The 19,567-nt window shown below is 34.9% G+C and overlaps 1 protein-coding gene across 1 annotated transcript in view; it reads left to right on the top strand.

The window, feature by feature from the left end:
• CNTLN (centlein) overlaps positions 1-19,567 on the top strand; it is a 171,360-nt gene that overhangs the window by 7,833 nt on the left and 143,960 nt on the right. Inside the window, 1 exon segment of the mRNA XM_038125582.1 lies at positions 8,417-8,501. Within this exon segment, the coding sequence (XP_037981510.1) occupies positions 8,417-8,501 (85 nt within the window).

The raw sequence follows: 19,567 nt of genomic DNA, 5'->3' as shown, positions 1-19,567 counted from the left end.
GGAGGATCTGTGCTGCTTGCAGCCCATTTTTCTATATTACACAGAGTTTCAGATGACCTGGAAATTGAAAATTTGCAATAAAATCTGATAAAAACCATTTGAGTCTTACAGATTTTTTGTTTCTGTCTCGTCTATATTAGGAACAACAGAGACCCAGTCATACTCAAGTTCAGAACCTTTTCTGTCTTACTCGGGCTTATTGTGAGATTCTGAGACAGAAACAAACAGAATGGGATGGATTTAAACCTTTTTTAAATTCTTCTTGTGATATGGATACCACTAGTGTTTGCATAGCTTCGTTTTTCAGTGTGCTCTTTCCACCAAAAATTCCATGACCAAGAAACTTCCATTCCCCGCCAAATCTTTGAGACTGCCTGAGGTCATATAAGCCAAATAAGTAATGGAAGCAGACAGAATCTAAGAAAGCACAGGTATGTGTACCCTCCTAGATCATATATATTTATATAAAGACTCAAACAATATTTTCCAGTATATTTCAGTCATTAAATGGATAAAAGAGACAGCTAGGCTTTTTTCACAAGATTACAGTGGCAAGAATAAAAAGATGCAGGACAAAATGTTCACTTAGAGCCTTACAACTTGCACTGCAGATGTGTGATGAAGAAAAGAAGATACATATTAGGAGGAATTGAGTGAGCAATACTAGCTTTATAGTAAGGTAATTTGTATCTATAGCATTAGAACATTCCTTATAGTATCTTTTTCCAAACAAACCAGGAAAATATAAAAGATATCATTTGGAGAGCATAGGGGGAAATTACTAGTACCTTGCCATTATTTGTCTGTTATTTTCAAATACTTTCATGGCCCCAGAATAGAAGTTCTCCTGCCCTAAAATTGTAAAAATGTAGCTTGTACTTTTTTATGGCTATGCTGCTGATTCCTGTAATACACCAATAATAATATACTTTTCAGCAGTCTTTGCAATTCTTGCTGGATAACTGTAACTATATTCCCAATTTAGTACTCAGATATAAACAAAAAATTATCTTTACTGTGCAAATGAGAAATGCCTTTGGGATATGTAAAAGCCTCCAGGTATTTTAAACAAGCCATTGTAAAACTACTACTCATGTAAGTATACTTTCCAGCTACTTTAAATACTATTGATCTCCGTATTATGTAAAGAGTATGCTATTTCTAGTTTGCTGCCCTTTGAAAGATTTTTTTTTATGATTTTTAAAAAAGTTGCTAGAAAATAGCTCTTGTTAAGTAAATATATGTGTGAACTGAAAGGGAGTTGGCTTCAGACAAGAGTATGAAAGGTTTTGAAATAATTTTGCAGACTCAGAACACTGCTTTAAGGCTCTTCCTTCTGTAGTACATGCAAGCTTAACAAGTCAACAGACTAATTTTCCTCTAGGGCTTCTGGCTGACTATTTCGCTTTCTTCTGGAAGAGGGATGTAGCAGGATCCATTAACGATCAAACTGTGGCAATGATAGAAGATTTGGTAGATGTACATGGGGATTGTATTATGTGAGATGGTATACTTACCTTTGGCAAGCTTGCCTTATGCAGAGGTTTTTCCATATCTGGATTTCAAGTATGTTGTGTATTGCAGGTCTTAACAAAGGCAAAGAATGGATTTATCATTTCCGGCCACTCTTAAGAAACAGTGACAACCTGAATGTTAGTGCCAGTGATTGAGAGTTGTTTTGTTGTTCTTCCTGAGGAGTTACATCTGTCTAAAGGTGAACAGATGGACTAAAATATGGCGGAAAATCAAGAGATCAAAAATAACCAAAGAATTTTTGGAAAGGCAAGTGCAGGAGCTTACACTGTGGTTTGCAGCATCCTGTGAATAGCAAATTGTGGAAAAAACAAGCAGGTTGACATAGATTTTTTCACTGACTGCTGATATGCAGATTTACTGAAAATAGCAAATACTTTTTATGTAAAAAAGATAAGTGAATGTGCTGTATAAATGAACACTATAGATACCTAAGTTAATTGAAAAAATTAAAAATCTATGTCTCACATCTTTTTGAAGGGACAATCAACATTATGTAGAAGCTTTCTTAAAACACCCTTTTACAAATTAACAGGAAACACAATGGCAGGAGGACAATGATGTAAACAAGATGTAAGTTATTACCATTTTGTCACTCGGATTTTAAAATACAATGGGCTGTCCAGTTGCTATCACACAATATAGTGGACAGAATAATAGAGCATAAGAGGACAACCTTTCTGGCTAAGGTCAAATAATTGTGATTTTCTACAGTTAATGAAAGTTTAATATCCTGTTTCATTAAAAATTCTCAGAACGTTGAACATAAGTCAACATTCCATGGAGAAGAAGGTATTATGCAGTTTGCATGTGTGCATATCTGCATATCGGAGCACAAAATATTGACATGATAATTGCAGTCAAGCCTGATTGAACAGTGGCCTCTGGGAATTCAGCTGGTGGTGTACCAACTGGATGGCTGCTCAGGACACAGTTTGAAATGCAAGGTGCAAGTTAGCACTTTATTCAGCACAGGCAGGCATCATTTAAAAATCCTTGGGGGAAACCCTGGTGATGTGCAGATGTTAAAGCAGTCTGTTCTGAAGTGCTGATATTTTGAACACTGTAAAAGACTTGTGTATTTCAGATGAAAAATGTTTGCAAAATAATTGGGCAAAAATGTCACTATTTTTGCACTATTTTAGTGTAAAAATACATTTAGTATCTTATGTATGTTGCTTAAAATAAGACATCATCATATGCTTAAAATGAGTCTTATTCCTTAATATGTCATCTAATAAATTAAATCAATCAGGTTAGAGATGCAAGAAAATTTATGTTTCTGTAATGATGCCTTTTCATTTTGATACATATCATGTATCAAAATGGCTCTATAGATAATTTACTAAGGAAACAATTTCATTTAACATTTGTAATTAGATCTTAAATTATTTTTGTAAAGAAACAAAAATAGGTGTAAATAATTTTTTATAGAAAGTAATTACTGTTAGAAAAGCAGTTAGAAAAGTGCAAAATGTGTGGTAATAATTTAACTTCTTTATTGCTTCATGCTGTCTGAATCTTTTAGAAGTACTAACTATAAGTATTAAAAGAAAAAAGTAATTATGTCTGTCAATTGTAGTTTGTGAAGTATAGGGATCTTGTAGACTCTTATATGAAATTAAACAATCATGATTAAGTGAAAATTATCCAGTTTTTTTAATCAATTCTTAGTACATGGAAATACAGTGAGGTTTATACCTGGAAGATTAAGGCATAGGCTCAGTTTCTACTAACCAGTGACTATGCAATCACAGGGATGTGACCGTACACAGTAATTACAGTATTGGTGCCATATTTACCATGACATTGACAGTCTGTGCTCTACAATTTCACTTTGCACAGGGGTGATTAATTACCTATTTAATACAAACAGAGAATTTGTGAATTATGGAAGTCTGTAAAATACTTGGAAGTTGGAGGACAGGGAGATAAGGTAATCAAATTAAAGCTTCATCACACCAACTGATATTTTATAGCCTTTCTAATTCTGCAGCCCTTTAGAATCAATGAAATGTCTTTCAAAAGTCACAGTGTTTCTGGAAGCAGTTTATTGTAGAGATACACTGTTAAAATGCAGCCTTTACTGTTTTACCACACTGCCCAAAGTTTGCAGTGTAATCTTAACTTTCTGTTAATAGAACAAATTTGCAGATATGATTTTGGTTTTGTGATGTTTTGGTGTTTTGTTTGTTTGTTTTGGTGTGTGTTTGTTTGTTTTTGTGGGTTTTGTTGTTGTTGTTTGATTTATTGTTTGTCGGTTTTTTGGTTGGTTTTTGGTTTTTGATTTGTTTTTTGCTTTTTAATTCAGCGATTTGTAAAACTGATAGGATCTATTCCATGAAATATGTAAACAGCAAATTCAGTTTATTAATTAAATTTATTTTCATTTAATTGATGTAGATATTACGTAATTATATACGACTCCAAGTTACTTTTTCTTGACAAATCGTTATGCACTTGTTTGATTTAAGTCCTGTGGTACAGTACAGGATACCTGTTTGCTTGTACTGCTTTTCTTGAAGATTTTAGGAAGGATGTTGTTTAGAAACTTGAACAGACTTCTGTTTTTTTAAATATTAAGGTTTTTGCTGTTTTCATATTTCATTCATGGATAAATGTTTCCTCAAAGTCTAATGTTTCATTTCTGGCAAGCCATTAAAATGGTGCCAAACATCAAGAATGTTGTCTTGTTGTATAATTGAGTAGAACATAATACAGGAAGAAAATCATAACAGAGAAATGTGTCAAGCTTAAGAATATTTTCTCAGTTTCCTCATTTTTGTGGGAAGCTGAATCTTGATAATCTTTGTAGCTAAATGCCTCTGTGTTAAACATTTAAAATAGGTAGTACTCATGGGAAAACTGATTGGAGCTTAGAACTTGTACAAATTGACAGCCTCTCTTCACTCCATTTTTCATCCTAAAGAAGTCTGCAAATATTCTTAGCTCACATCATTATTGCTCATCAGTGATTCTAATTAGCTAAACAGGAGTTTTTCTCAGTCATTGATCATCATCAGCTTCTTGACAGTGCCTGAATTTTTCCCCCTCATAGTCCAATGGACTTTTAAAAATACATTTTAAATACAAAATAGCTGAAGGAATGATGTTGTTCAAAGGGTTTTTTTCTGAATATTTGTTGTTCTTTTAAAAAAGAAGAGATGATGACTGCAATTCCTATCAAGTCCCATTTTACGGTGTGACAGCAGGTATATAAGTTCCAGTCTGAAATACTACCTTGATTGTCTGTGGGGAGCTATCCTGTGAGAAGCATAGGAAAATGTCATATGCCATCAGGAGGAACTGCTGATAAAATTGCATTTGAGGTTTCAGTTTATACTTTAGGCTTCTGACAACTTCCATTGTGTACTTAACTTCTAATAATTAAAACATTTTTTTCTTTATTTGCGGGTGGTTACATGTTAAACTATTTTGGGGGGCATTAGCAAGCATGTGGTATCTAGAGAGCTTGAAAGAAAACATCGTAAGGGCAAAATATATTAAATTTATTTAAACTTTTCCCACTCTTGGTAGTGATGATAGATCTGTGTTTATGAACTATGTTCTTTGACATCTTTGTTTCACAGGAGTGTTTCACCAAACATTGGATAACGTGGAAAATGGTTCACTTATTCACTTCCTCTGTTTTCTCCCTAAAATAAATTTTTAAAAATTAACCACTCACAACTGCAAACTTCCTTAGGGACACCTATCTAACTTTCCAGATTTTGAGATAATTTAATGCATTAGAAAACAAGTTTAGTAATAATTTTCAAGTGATGATTGCATAGTTCAGTTAGGAAGCTGTCTGATTATACTGTTTTTGTGTCTTGATTGAGTCTCGCTTTACGAAAGTCTGACTTTGAGAGAGAAGATGGTGGTTAGAGTTGGGACGATGATGGCATATTGTGGGTGGTAGACTTAAGGTCAGTATACTTCTGAGGGTTGGAGACAGTGCTATTCAGTACTTCATGGGGCTTATGTGTGGCTGATGGTACTTTACTACAAAGTGGAAGAGTCAGGTGCAGACACTTTGCTTTTTGTCTTCTAAAGCTCTTAGGATTTTGGATCAGCTAGCGTGTCTAATCTTAAGGTGTCGAGCTGTAATTAAGACTTGAGGAAACTCTGAATGTTACATTTCTTACAGTTCAGATCGGTCTAGGTCTGTCACTTCCTCAGGTAGATTATGGTGTAGCATGCTTATGGAAGAGTGATAACCTTCCTCCCCCAATATTTGGGGTATGATTACTGCAACTGTTGTCTTTGAGAAAGGGTAATTTTTGATAGCCATTTAGGATCCCACCGCAAAATAATTTAGTATGAGGAAGCATTAGTATTTCTATATTGGAACAGTTTTTGTTTCATTTAAGTTGCACCTATCATGAACAGTGTCTCCTCCAGGAACATGCACAAACTTTTGAGTTAAGTATTATACAAATAAACTATTCAGCCATTTTTACATTTTTGCTTACTAACTCCTGTTCTTTAAGGTTTCTATTGTCTTCTAGTATGAAGTTTTGTATACTTACCAGAAAGTCTTTTATCATTTTTTAAAACATGGCTGAGAGTGTGACTTCTGTTAGCTAGATACGTGTTACAAGCAGGGTAAATTGGTTTCATAACCTGTCATGCTTTGAAACCTGTTTATTGTTTTGGCTCTGCTGCTCCTTTTTTTTTAAAGGTCATCACAGCGTAACTTTTGGAATGCATTAAATAATTTCATATTTTCATGAATTTCTGTAATCACAGTCTACTGAGTTATGTTCTTGTAGGTTTTCAAAGATAAACTGTGACAGCTATAGGTAGTCTATACTGCATGAACAAGTTGGCCTTGACAGACACTTACTTGACCAATTGGCTTCTTAGCTCATTGAAGTAAACCAGTGCCCAAGTATGAAAGTGATTGGCTGAATTCAGGCTCAAACAAGGGGACCCCAGCCAATTCCTTTGGATGCGCCCAAAAACCAAGGATGCACCCACATCATTGGCCACTGAGGCGGGCGGAGTTGAAACCTTTGTCCAGTCAACTCTGTACGAGCCAGAAATTTGAAGCCTCTATAAGAGGGGCTGCCCTTCAGTAAACGCTGGCTGTTGCTGCATGAACATGGAGTTTCAAGTCACTTGTCTGTGTCTGAAACTGAAACAATAAACTATGAAAAACTGTCTATACTATTTATTTTTCTGCTTATGACTTTCTAGCAACCTATCATGCAGTGGCATGATGGTTCTGATTGCAGGTGATCAGATGCTTTAAGGTCAGTATCTGATATTCATTTTTTGTTAATTTTCTGTCTCTCACTTAAAATGTTAAATACATCTCAGATATGAAATGTCTTTTGGAATAGTTGTTGAATATTCCTCATCTGATTTCACAGCACTGTGTTATTTTCTTTATGAAGTAGATTTTTTTTAATGCAATACAACTAAGACTGCTTCCCATATATTTTTACTTTTCCTAAGCTAAATGTAGCTTAAATGCATACCTTCTTTTCTTGTTTTTCTTGTTTTTCTTCAAGTCCTACAACATATCTGTGCTGTATTTTTGAAATAGGAGAGAGCTGTTTAGAGTTATGATGCCTTGAGACCTGAGTTTCCAAATCCCTCACTTCAAATTCCATACCATTTTTCTTTAGTTCTTTGTTTACTGAAGATTGGATTAGATATTTTAGCAGTCATAGAACTTCATTAAAAACCACCACATTATTGGATGGTCTATTATGACAGTGTAGTTTACTTTTAAAAATCTCTCATAGCATTAGACTACACAGTAATACTTCATAGTAGAGAAAAATAATCCTTCATGTATCTACTATCCTTGTTGGCCACTCTAAAAGAATGCTTTGGCAGATTAAACCTTTTGTGTATAGCTGGATATTTTTCATCCGCTTTAGACAGATTTAAAGACTCATGTGTACTAGTGTTTCATTCCCTTCCAGCTCTGAAATTTTCCTTATTTGGTAGAGGAAGAGTTGCTCAAGTAGGATTCTCTAGCTTCTGTAGGTGGCTGATACCAGCCCTGATGAAAGTTTTAATTGTATTGTGAGAACAGAGATAATGTGAATGAGTTTCTTCTTCTGTCACCTGTGGTGCTGGGATTGCCTGAAATATTTGGACATTTTTAGGAAATACGTATTTATCAGCCCTTTAGTCACACATGTGATAAGAACTCTTACTTGTGCTAAGGAATATGAATATCCTTGCTGTTGCAACATTTGTTTTCTTTCTGCCTAAAATGGAAGCCAGCAAGGGCATCTATGCAAACTCAGTTAAAAAATAAGATAGCAGTGAGATTAGGTACTGTGTTAAACAAAGCAAAGTCTTGCAGAGGTGATAATAGATGTCCACCTATTAACCACATAGTGTGGTTCTACTCATCCCCCTTACTCAAGCTTCTGAGTCTTTTTTTTTTTCTGCTTGTGTAAGTTACACATTCTGTCCCTGTGGAATACAGAAAAATAATTATCCATGATGTTCAAAAGTGTTGTTTTAGACATAAAAATGCCATGTAACTGAGATAAGGACTTTACAAACTGAAGTAGCTTGGTGATTCTACAATGCAAGGAAGGAGCAAAGGCATTTTGCTTACTCTGTGTTCAAATACACTTTCTGCATTTGGGAGAGACAGATAATTTCAGCTGCTTAAAAAATATTAAGACCTCTTATTTATGTTTCTTTTTGAACAAAGCTGTGTTAGATGTTTACAGATGTAATTTGCTGTCACTTGCCATATGCTCCCTGATTAATTCTGCAGGGCCTGTCAGCTTCAGATAATTTAATTTTCTGTGCTTTAAAATGACATTCATTATCAGGACATGAAAAATTCAAATGATTAACTGCAAATTATGACTAATAAAGTGTCTATTTTTTTGTTTGTTTCCAGAGAAAAACAGAAAGCTGAAGTCAAGGACAGAAGCATTTTAGAGGTTTTGCAAGCCAAAGACAGCAAAATAGAATCTTTAGAACAGGTTTGTATTATGTTTGAATAGAGCAGTTAAGAAAACTTGTCATTGACAACACATTTATGTTTGTCAAAATGAGAAAATAGTTTGCTACTGTCTCTTAAGAAGAAAGTTGTAAGAGATTCAGAGATTATAAATTTTTGATGAAGTATTATTTAAACTCTTCTGTGTTGTTCAAACAGTTGATCTGTTACCTAAAAAGTTCATATAATTTTAGATTAAACTTTTTTCTGCAAAATCTTGTCAGTTCATTGCCTCATCTTAGCCTGTAGTCTAACCTGAACTTGGATCTACGTCTAGAAGAGTGTTCTGGTTTGTAATGTACTCATGCACATATTGGTGAGATTGCCATCCTGACAAGTACAAAATAATTAACCTGATGCACCTTCTGCTGGGCAAGAAACACCACTGAACTAATGATGTTTCTCCTTTTATTTATTTTTTAATCAACTCATATTTAAACAAATATATAGAAAACATACATATGTTATATATGATATGAAGTACAATAGGTATGTTATATTTTATTATATAAATGTTTATTATAGAGAGTATATATTGTATATATAGTAGATTATCTGTATCCCATACATAATCTAATATACTTTATATACTATGGAATTACATCCAGTATTTGGTATATAAGATGTTATATAATGTATTACATTGCTTATAATATATAGATCTATGGCAGATATAATTGTCTATAAAATAATACAGTAAATAAAATTAAAATACTGTTTATTATTGAATAAACTTTAGTTTGTATTACAGCAGTGGCTGAAGTTTCAGTGTGGTGTCTCATGGCTGTAGGTGTGATGTGTAATATGTTTGGTGCATACACACACATTGTGTTTAGAAGCCAGCAATGTATGATTTCTGTCCTGTCCTTACCTGAAAGGCAAAATACCTGTGAAGACCTGTATAGGAATATGTATGCAGTACTTTGCTTTTAAGAAGACTGCCTGCTGTGGCAGTGTCTGAACCTGGGATGTGCATTCTCCATGAGGTTACTCTCTGTGGTTTCAGATCAATTTCAGAAGCTGAAACTCTCATTGATAAGAAATCTGAAATTAATGGTGTAATGAATTTACATCATCTATGTGGAAATGGAGAGAGTCTGGTAAATGTAACTAAAACCATGGAAATCTGGCAGCTAGGAAAAACGAGTTCGTCAGCAGGATGATAAAACTCTGGATATCCATATAAGCTTAGGAATGAGAGGCTGAAGAGTAGCCCCACAGAAAGTACAGGGGTCCTTGTTCACAGAAAGTTGAATGTGGGTCAGGAGTGCCCTGGCAGCCAGGAGGGCCAGCCCTGTCCTAGGGGGTATCAGGCACAGCATGGCCAGCTGGGCAAGGGAGGGGATTGTCCTGCTCTGCTCTGAGCTGGGGCAGCCTCACCATGAGTGCTGGGAGCTGGTTTGGGTGCCACAGTAATGACAGGAAGCCCCCTTGAGGGGAAGACAGGAGTGACTGAGGCTACTTGGCTTGTTGAGCCTGGTGAGGAGGAGACTGAGGGGACATCTTGTTGTGGTTTAAGACTTCCTTATAAGGGGAAGAGGCGGGGCAGCACTGATCTCTTCCCTTTGGTGACCAGTGATGGGTCCCGAGGGATTGGCTTGTAGCTGTCAGGGTAGGTTTGGGTTAGATGTTAGGAAAAGTTTCTTCACCCTGTGGTTGGGCACTGGAACAGGTTCCACTGGGAAGTGGACATTGCACTAAGTTTGCCAGAATTCAACAAGCATTTGGACAATGCTCTCAGGCACATGGTGTGATTCTGCAGGTTGTCCTGTACAGGGCCAGGAGTGGGACTTCATTTCCATTATGGGTTGCTTCCAAATCAGGATATTCTGTGATTCAATGATTCTAATAGATGAGGAGAACAGAAGTTGTTTTGATGATCATCACAACTCTAATACAGCCCTTACAATTAGCTTCCCTTAGAGTATCATTGACTGGGGGGGGGCAGGTTGTGAGGGGCACCGGTGACAGTGCCAGTGCTGTGTATGAAAGCAGCATACAGAGGTGATGTCATGCTGACCTTCTTGCCTCATCCACTGGCTGGGATGCTGTAGGATTGAACCAAGAGAGGGATTGCTTCCTCAGTGTGAGGTTTTAGTAATTTGATATCAAAGAATGGAGCTGGCTTGAAAAACAATGTAGTGTTCTTATTTTGTTTTACTGAATGTGCTCCTTCTTCGTTCATCTAAGGAAGAAAAGATGCTATTTATGTAATTAACATGCAAATAGGTTGCGTGTGAAAATGTGCATTTTGACAGTCATGGTAATAAATGTTCTTTTCTGTAAAGTACAGACAAGAAGACGTGAAGGCTATGTATTTCAGTCTACTAATTTTTTACATCTAGGAAGTTGAGATTAGCCAGTCATGTCTTCTGTTGTTTTTATTTTTGCCTTCATGCATCACACAGAGATACCAGTTGCAACAAGATAGTTTGTTGTAGGGTTTATTGTCTAGGAATTTCTGAGTGGCCACCAAAAAGCTGATTGTATAAATCAATGCTGAGTAAGGGAAAAAAATAAAATCAATGGGCTATCTCATCATTTGACATAGATGTAAGCTTGTATTGCTTCTAGAAATTACAACAAAACCGTATAAGGAGAACATGAGATTGTATTTCTTGTCTTGTTTTATTCTTGCTTAGGCTTTATCCTGACATGCCTAAAAGGACTTAAAAATTTTTTGTAAATATGAGAGCATCTTCACCACAGCCTAGATGAGATGCATCCATGTAGTTAGCTCATACTGAAAGCTAAATAAGCTTAATTCATAAAGAGATATTTCAAGTATTAGTGAGGTTTCTATTTTAATGGATATTATTAAAAATCAAGTAAAATAATAAATTTGGAAACTATAATTCAGAAGTAATATGGTCTTTAATCACATTTGTATAACCTAACAGTGAAGAAAAGTATTCAGATACTCACGAAAATGGGACTTGTGGCTTTAGGGATAAAAGTCTAAATCATATTTTTCAACGTTTCTGTTGTCCAGTATCTTTGGACTAGAGTATATGCATTGAAATCCTATTTACTTAGTACAAATTCAGGTTTTCACTGCTCCTAAATTACGGTGTTGTAATCTTCAGTTTTATATACATGAATAAGACTTTTTTTCTTTCCATGAGTTTATTCCATATGTTCATATTGTGTTAAACATTTAAAATATGAATTACTGTGGAACATTTCAAGATATACCATTTGAAGATTCAAATAAATTTTTTAAAACACTTAAATTTATTTTTTCTATTATTGCCCATAAATTCAGGACAGAATGTATTGTATTTGAGTTTTCCAGTGTACTTTTTCCCTTCTTTTTTTTTTTTTTTTTTTTTTTTTTTTCTTCCTTGGTGTATTGGTAACTTTTGGTCCTGATAGTCACAATGGGGTCTCATCTGGCATATAGATATATTTTTTGTAAATGCTGTGTGGTAAAAATCTTATTCCTTTGAGATTAGTGTCTTGATTGCTATACTGATTTTTTTTACTTTTATTTTTGTTTTATGCAGTATCTCAAAACTCTGTTCTTAGCAGTTATATATCCCTAACATATATGCATCACTTCTCTGTTTCAATGAAAAGAATTTCTAACTGCTATGTTTAAGAGGCTAGGACGCTCTCTTAGAATTTTACTTCTTCTGAAGACTGATAGATACTTTGCTGCAAAAATCTTTTCATTGTCTTTTTTATTTGGAAACATTTTTAACATGCTGTATTTAATTTATAATAATTTTGTGTATCTTAAGTAGATCACTGATGCTGTTTTCTTCCCTTAAAGTAAGATGAAGTTTTTGGGGGAATGTGTGAAATTTTTTAATTCAAGCAATTAGTTTAGCAGATAATGTTGGAGCAGGGAACAGTCTTCTGCCATTCACACAACAGATAAATTAAAATAGCTTAACTTGTTTTCTTCAGAAGATGAAATTAAAGACATGTAAAAATAGCCGTAAACCTTTTCTTATAACATTGTTAATTAATTAGCTTTCAATTTTGATCTGGAGGAACTAAAGCTAATCTTTTTGTCCTAGACCTTGTAACGTTTCAAAACCTTATCAACTGATTATACTCTAGAGGGGTTAAAATAGTACTAGCTTGCCTCATTATCTGTTCTTGAAAATCTTCAGCTTGCTGTGCAAATCTGTATTAAAGCCCCTTTAATGGGTCCAATTGAAAGAAGCATAATTCCACCTTCAAGCATTAATTAACACTGATAAATTTTTCTTAACTTCTGTACCTTCACCTGATTATATTTTTCTTTGTAATAAAATACTTTTATTAAATTAGAACAAATGTATACAGACATTATTACTATCTAAATACTTTTTTTTCAGTAGCATGTAAGCTTGATTATTCTTCGGTAATGAGGGACGGGAGGATAATTTTGGTAATAAGGAGTTCAGATGAATATGTCAGCAGTGTTGAGATTATATGAATTTTATAAACTCTTTGCAAAAAAAGTTTGTCCAGTGAGTAAGATTTATATATACTGCAGACAGAGCATGTTGAAGGGGACACTAACAATTTTTTTTTCTTTAAACAAAATGGCTCAGGTTGTGCATTGGAAAAGGGATCAACCTTCAGTGGTGAAACCTGTGTTTTATCTAGTAGCACCTTTGAACTGCATCAGTGAATTAACATATGTCTTTTTGCCTTTCTGTTTGACATCCTCTTGTTAGTTTTCTCATAAAATTAAGGGAAGGAAAGCTTTTTAAGGAGCTGATACCAGTTAGAAACATGGGAAGAAAAATGTACAAACATTTGAAAATTGCTGATTGTGGTTTATTGATAGAATGCTACCTGAGGTAGGTAGTATGATGACTGTAGCTGATACCTGTGAGCTTTTTTGACTGAAGAAATTAATAAGCTCTAAATTACAGTGTATCTTTAGAACTCATTAGTATTTTTGTCTGAATTCCCAGTAGGAAGACTTTTTCTACCAGTTGAAAAAGTGTTTCTGTGAGGTAGTTTGCTCCATTTTGAGGAAATAGTTTTTAAACTTAACTTTTTCTTACTTAATTCTGCAGAAAAGGAGCTGTATTGGGTGTTTATACAGGTGTGCTGTAAATCTATGCCTTACCTCTTCAGTAATTCATATGAGTAGCCATTCCTGAAGTTGGCTAAAGCTTCTGGGTCTTTATTACTCAGCCTTCATATTTTTAGTGGTGTTTCTACAGAGATGGTACCTGCACTTGGATTAGACAGAAAAATGAAAAGTGACTAAAGAAATGTGATGTCTCTTGTCCTCTGCCCAGTAGATTAGTTTAAAATGCGTGATTTCTTGAATATTGAACAGAGCTTAGTAGCCAAACCTGGAAAGAAGAGGGAGGTTATGTTCATGATCTCATTCATCCTCTTGTCAGCTAGTGTCTAGTTGGGAGTTTTCTTTTTCAACCCAGAATAGTTATCATGTAGCCACTGAGAGTCCAAACAGAGTAGCCTTTTATCTGAGCTAGAAATTGTTTCTATAGCCAGTGGAATCTGCTTTTACTGTGTAAGATATTAACTTCTTTACTGTTTTTAGTCTATTAGTTGTATTAGTTGGTCATTGTAGTGACACTTTTTTTTTTTTTTAAGTTCTAAAGTCAGTATGGTTTTAAAATTGTTGGATTTTGTTCCTTGTTTAAGGACATTTGGTGAAGAGGTTTGCATATATTGTGGCTTCTTACTTGAACACAGGCAGTTTCCTGAAAGTCAAGAAAATGGTTATACTTCAAGGATCAAGTAGAAGAAAGAAGCAGTCCCCTGTGAGATTAGATTCTGGCCTTATGAATCTGCTGACAACACTTTGGAAGGAGCTTTTCAGAAGAGGTGATCACAGCAACAGCTGTTCTTTATTTACTGCACCTGATCTGGCAGCATTGATGTATAGGAGTGTAATGAAGTACTGCTGTGTCAGGCAAGGATGCTGGTAGGTATCGATTCCTGCAGATCTCAGATCGTCATGCACTCTTCTACAAAGCTAACTCACTTTGCAGACCTTGTATACACCTTGCTGGAGTGGAAAGCATAGAAAAATCTAAGCCTGGTTCCGTCAAGATTGTGCTCTTCAATGAAGATAAGAGAAAAGTTCACTCAGCAGGATATTGGTTTTGATTTGAAATTAGTAGAAAGAGTAGAGGATAGAAAGATAACTTGGATTTTCTCCTAGAAGGCTGTGCTGCTGCTGTTTCAAAGTAGAGCTACTAAGAAGAGAGGAAAGAGCAGAGACTACATTTATTAGCCAGTGTTGCTGTACAGCACTGTGTTACGGGTTGTATAGAAAATCTGATCTGTCCTGGTGCAGAGAATCACTAGCTGTGGCAAGACTGTTAGATTATATTGTCAGTATTTACTACAGTTTTCCTGAGAGCTCAGTAGAGTAAAATTGCCAGTCAGTTTCTAAGTATAGCAGACACATTACTGCAATACATGCTATACTGCTTGGTATTGATACTGAATTTATTATGGAGCTAAAGATTTTCTATTTTGACAAAATGCTGTCTCATTTACAAATTAGAGGTGTGTTTTTTCTCAGGGCAAGGAGCTTCTGTATTCCTAGTTTCAGAGATGGAAAACCTATTGTAGAAAACCACATGTGCCAGAAACAGTGTCCGGCTCCCTTGTTGGGGCAAAAATGCAGCTGCTGGCAGTGCTTGCTTGTACTATAGCTTTGCAACAGAAGGAACTGAGTGAAAGAGATACAAAGGATTGTAAGATATTGAGGAAAATATTAGTAAAGCTTTGTTTTAGTGAATGACAGAAGGAGCTTGCTGCAGTGGATTTGTAAGCACCAGCATGAGCGGAAAGGAGTTGGTGCACATCAGAAAAATAGTTTTCTCCATGCTATGACCTACTCAGTAGGTTGCTGGTAAAAGATGATTCCATTGCTGCTAGTGAAAGTGCGGTGCTAGAGTTGCATACAGCCACAGTTTATTTTCACCACATGTTCAGGTGCTGAAAAATCCTATCAGGTGTTTCGATTAAGATAGCAAACTTTGCTGAAGATACCAAATTAATTATACCAGAGAAGTCCGAAGAGGGCAATAGGGAACATGGTGTTTGTAATAGATTATGCTGTTTTACCCTTCCTTAATCTATGGGTCAGGTGAGAATTCAGGAGCAATGCTGACTAAAAGTAGAGAAGTAAGTACGTATTCACCACCTGCAGGATGAAGTCACCTGCTCGTATTTCTGATTTGCTTCTCTGTAAAACCATTTTACTTGATCCTCTTAAAAATGCTTTAAAGAATCTTGATTTTCTTTTCTACTGCCTCCAAAACAGACCTGTCCTTTTCCAACAGCACTCATATGGTATGAAAGCACATTTTAATAGACAGTTTATAAGAATGTTTTTCCCTGTATTCATCTCTAAGTTTTCATGTTGTATTTCATGTGTAATACTGATAGAAACAGACATTCAGAATTTGTCATTCAGTTTGGGAATGGATTTATAGATACGTGCTTGCAGGTTAATACTTCTTTTTCTCAGAAACCATTTTTTAAATTGGTTTATCTCAGAGAATCCTGGATAGCGTGGGATTGGACAAGGAAAAACAAACTTTGGTGGTATGAAAATCAACTGAACTCCCCCACTTCAATTACTCTCTGTTTGTGGTTGCTTTTTTAGTTTGTTTAAGATTGTTCTGGGAGAAGGTTAGGAATGAAAAGTAATAAGAATTAAAAATTGAATATGTGCTCAAAATACTGTTACATGTATTACATTTAAATGCATTATATGTCTGTTGCTATTTTTCATTGGTTTTTTTCATCCTTGTTAAGATTCAAGTTCTAAGTTGAGTATTTAGCTGTGAATATGGGTATGCTCTAGAATCTATCTACAGTACAATCAGGTAGCGCTGTTGGTGTTTTACTTTCAGAGAGGTATGGATTTAAAAGTAACTTGTATTTTATATCATGACTAGCTGTTGTCATTCAGACTCTGAAAGGACAGTACAGACTGCAGAATGCAGCTGGTGACACTCATGGCATATGGTTACCTTTTTGTCAACTATTTGCCTTAAATACATCTGAAAATAATTTAAGAATCGAATCTAGATTAGATCTAGATCTGTCTAATCTAGAAGTCATGAGATGAAAGAAAGTGAATTTCTTTTGTTAGTTTTTTCCCTTTTTTTTGTTTTTCTTTATTTTGGAGGACTGTATAAGAATATGACTAGCAATGCTTTTTGTTAAACATGCAAATAGATGTTGAAGAACCGTGAGGATTAATAAAGTTGAAAAAATATAGAGAAAAATATAAGAAAGCTTAATTAAGGGAAGGTATAAAATGTTACTGGAGCATTTTTAGTGGTGTATATACTTATTGTTAAATTCCTGCTAGAAAAGAAAACAGGAATTAGAAAGAGAGGAGAAGCTGGAAGTGTGGTAAGTCAACCTCAGCTACCTGGTGAGGGAAAAGAGATGATGAAAGGGAGAAGATACGTTACAAAATGTTGAAGTAGCAATTCTGAGAAGAACTTTAAAGAAATGATATTTCCAAATTTAATTTTTAGTAAAATAATTTAATTACTAATTTAATTTTGTTTCTGCAGAAGATGTCAAGATTTCTTCAAATAATGTCAGTATTTTCAGTACTTCAATTTTTCATCCATTTATGTTAATTTTAACTTTTTTTTTCCATGTACTGTGTTGAAAGTGGACTACTGTACAGTGATAGCTTCTGATAAAGAATGCAATGAAGAAAGCACAGAATTTAGTGCTTATTTGTTACCATGACTCTTTTTGATAGTAGAAATCAAATGTATGCCCCTTTGTTGCATTCACAGATGGACTCCTTTAATATTGTGGTGCATAGATTTGAATTTTTTCATGAAGTCCTTCAGCACCTAGTGTATTCTTGCATTTTGGTATTAGTAGCAACATTGGAGGATATATCATTTTTGTGTTTCTCCTAGATTGTTTTTACTTCAGTTTGAGTTAACTTCTTCACATGAGATAAAACCCACTGATTTAGTAGTGCAGTCTGATTGATTTCAAAATGCAGAATTAGGGGTCGGTTTTTTCCAAATTTTTTTTACCTCAGCTCCCAAAATATTAAAATTTGGAAAGCACTTAAGGGAATAATAACATGCACTGCTTTTGTTACATAGCTCTTTTCACATGCTTTTTATTTAGCAGACTAAAAAATATTTCACTAAAGACTGAAATTTCAGTGGTTGTATCTAATATCAAGCAGTACATAACTTCTGATAGTTGTATCCTAACTCACTTTTTTTTTGGGAATTGGACTCCTAGCATCAAGGAGTTGCTTTTGTTACCACTTTGACTGTCTCCATACAGTACTGTACTGTCTAAATTCACAATGGCTAAAAACAAGGTTTTAATTTGAAGTCTTTTATTTGTGTCTATTCACACGAAGTATGGACAAATAATTTTAACATCCTACTGCCATGAAAAGATTGATGTGTTCAGTGCTAAGACAAGAAAGAGCTATTGTCACCTTTTGGTTTTGATCTATTGTTTTCATAGCAGATTTTTTCAGTTTGATTTGGTATGTGATTTTGCTTCCTCTTCAGATTACTATGAAGATATTTAAAAAAGAAATAGTATTTGACAGTAAACAATATATTATGGAAGAAAAAAATCATGCTGTAAGTAAAGAAATGCTATGGGAAAGGATGAAAATTAATTCAGGAATGAAGTCCTCTGAGACATCAAAAGGTCTGCTCACCCAGGTCACAGTGTTTCTTTCTATGTACTGTTGCCTGGAGCACTCTGGGATCCAGCAGCATGCAGGGGATACTCTTTGGTTCTTCCCAGAATCAAAGAAGGGTAAAATCAGTTTCTTTTGGTTTTCATTGGAGCAAATTCACTTTAGGTTAGTTTTCTTTCTTGAAAGTTTGTCGAAGTGTGCTTTAGAAGCCTTAGTTGCATGATGGTTTTTTATGGTTCTTGACTACCAAGCTGTCAAACATTGCTTTTGCCCTGTTGTATTCAAACAAGTATGACTGAGTCAACTCAAAGTGTAAGTTGAGATTGTTCTTGTGTAGTGTCAGACTGTCTTTATAGTATCTAGACAAAAATCAGTAGATACTGTGGGAATAGATTAATTCCTGATGGGTGTTTTACTTAGTGAAATCTGTCAAAATAACCTCATGTAGGAGGTTGTCCTATGTGTTGATCAGGTGTGGTTTTTTCTCCTGTTGTTTCACTTGCCTACTACAATAGGGTAATCTTTAGGAACACTGCTTGTGTTCTCTGCAATAAGAAATCAGTCTTTACTCTCCTGTTAGATGAAGTAATGTATAGGTTGAGGAAGCAAAGTACGAAAAGAGCTGCAAAGGAAAGGGCAGATGATAATTTACTCAATTGTCTATATCTCTGAAATTCCTTTATATGACTCTTATTTCTACCTAGTCATGGCTTCTGAGTGATACTTCTTTTTTTCCCCCTTCTTTATAAGCATGTGAAATAAGCAGATAGGAGAGTAAAAGTTCAATTCATTTAGAGGAAAAGATAAGAGCATGCAAAGATGCAGAGTGGTAATGCAGAAAAATGCTTTGAAGCATGACAGGATTTTTTTTCCATGTGAGTGTAACTCATTTAGATAATGTTTCACTAGTGCTGCAGTAGATGACTTTGTAGACTACTCAGGTGAGTTTGCTGCTTAATGATTGATGTGGTGTATTTGCTTTTTGATTGGTTTCAAGTGTTAAGTTACTGTTCAGTTGTGTTGGTAAGCAATTAGTGTGCAAGTCTGATTCAGGATAACCTGTGTGACTATTCTGAGTATTCACAGTAGGTAGTTTATTTCAGTTGGAAACCTAATTTGAGCAATACAGAACAAACATTTGAAATAGCTAGTTGCACTTTTGTACCATCCTGTCCCCATTCATTCTCCAGATTGCTGGAAAACATCCCATTTAAGAGAGAACCCAAATACCTCTGATTTCACTTCACAAATACACAAATAACATGCTTTCCAGTTTCTGCCCAGTATATAATGAAACTAGGTATTGGTATGATGTACCGGTGTAGTCAGATACATTGAAGAGCTGGAGCTTTTATGAAAAATGTGTGTGTGTGAATTTTTGGTTAGAGCCAAGTCTCTTT

Source organism: Motacilla alba, chromosome Z (assembly GCF_015832195.1).
Source record: "Motacilla alba alba isolate MOTALB_02 chromosome Z, Motacilla_alba_V1.0_pri, whole genome shotgun sequence".
Classification (NCBI taxonomy): domain Eukaryota; kingdom Metazoa; phylum Chordata; class Aves; order Passeriformes; family Motacillidae; genus Motacilla; species Motacilla alba.
Note: the sequence above shows the minus strand (reverse complement) of the source record. Positions and strands in the feature narration are given on the sequence as shown.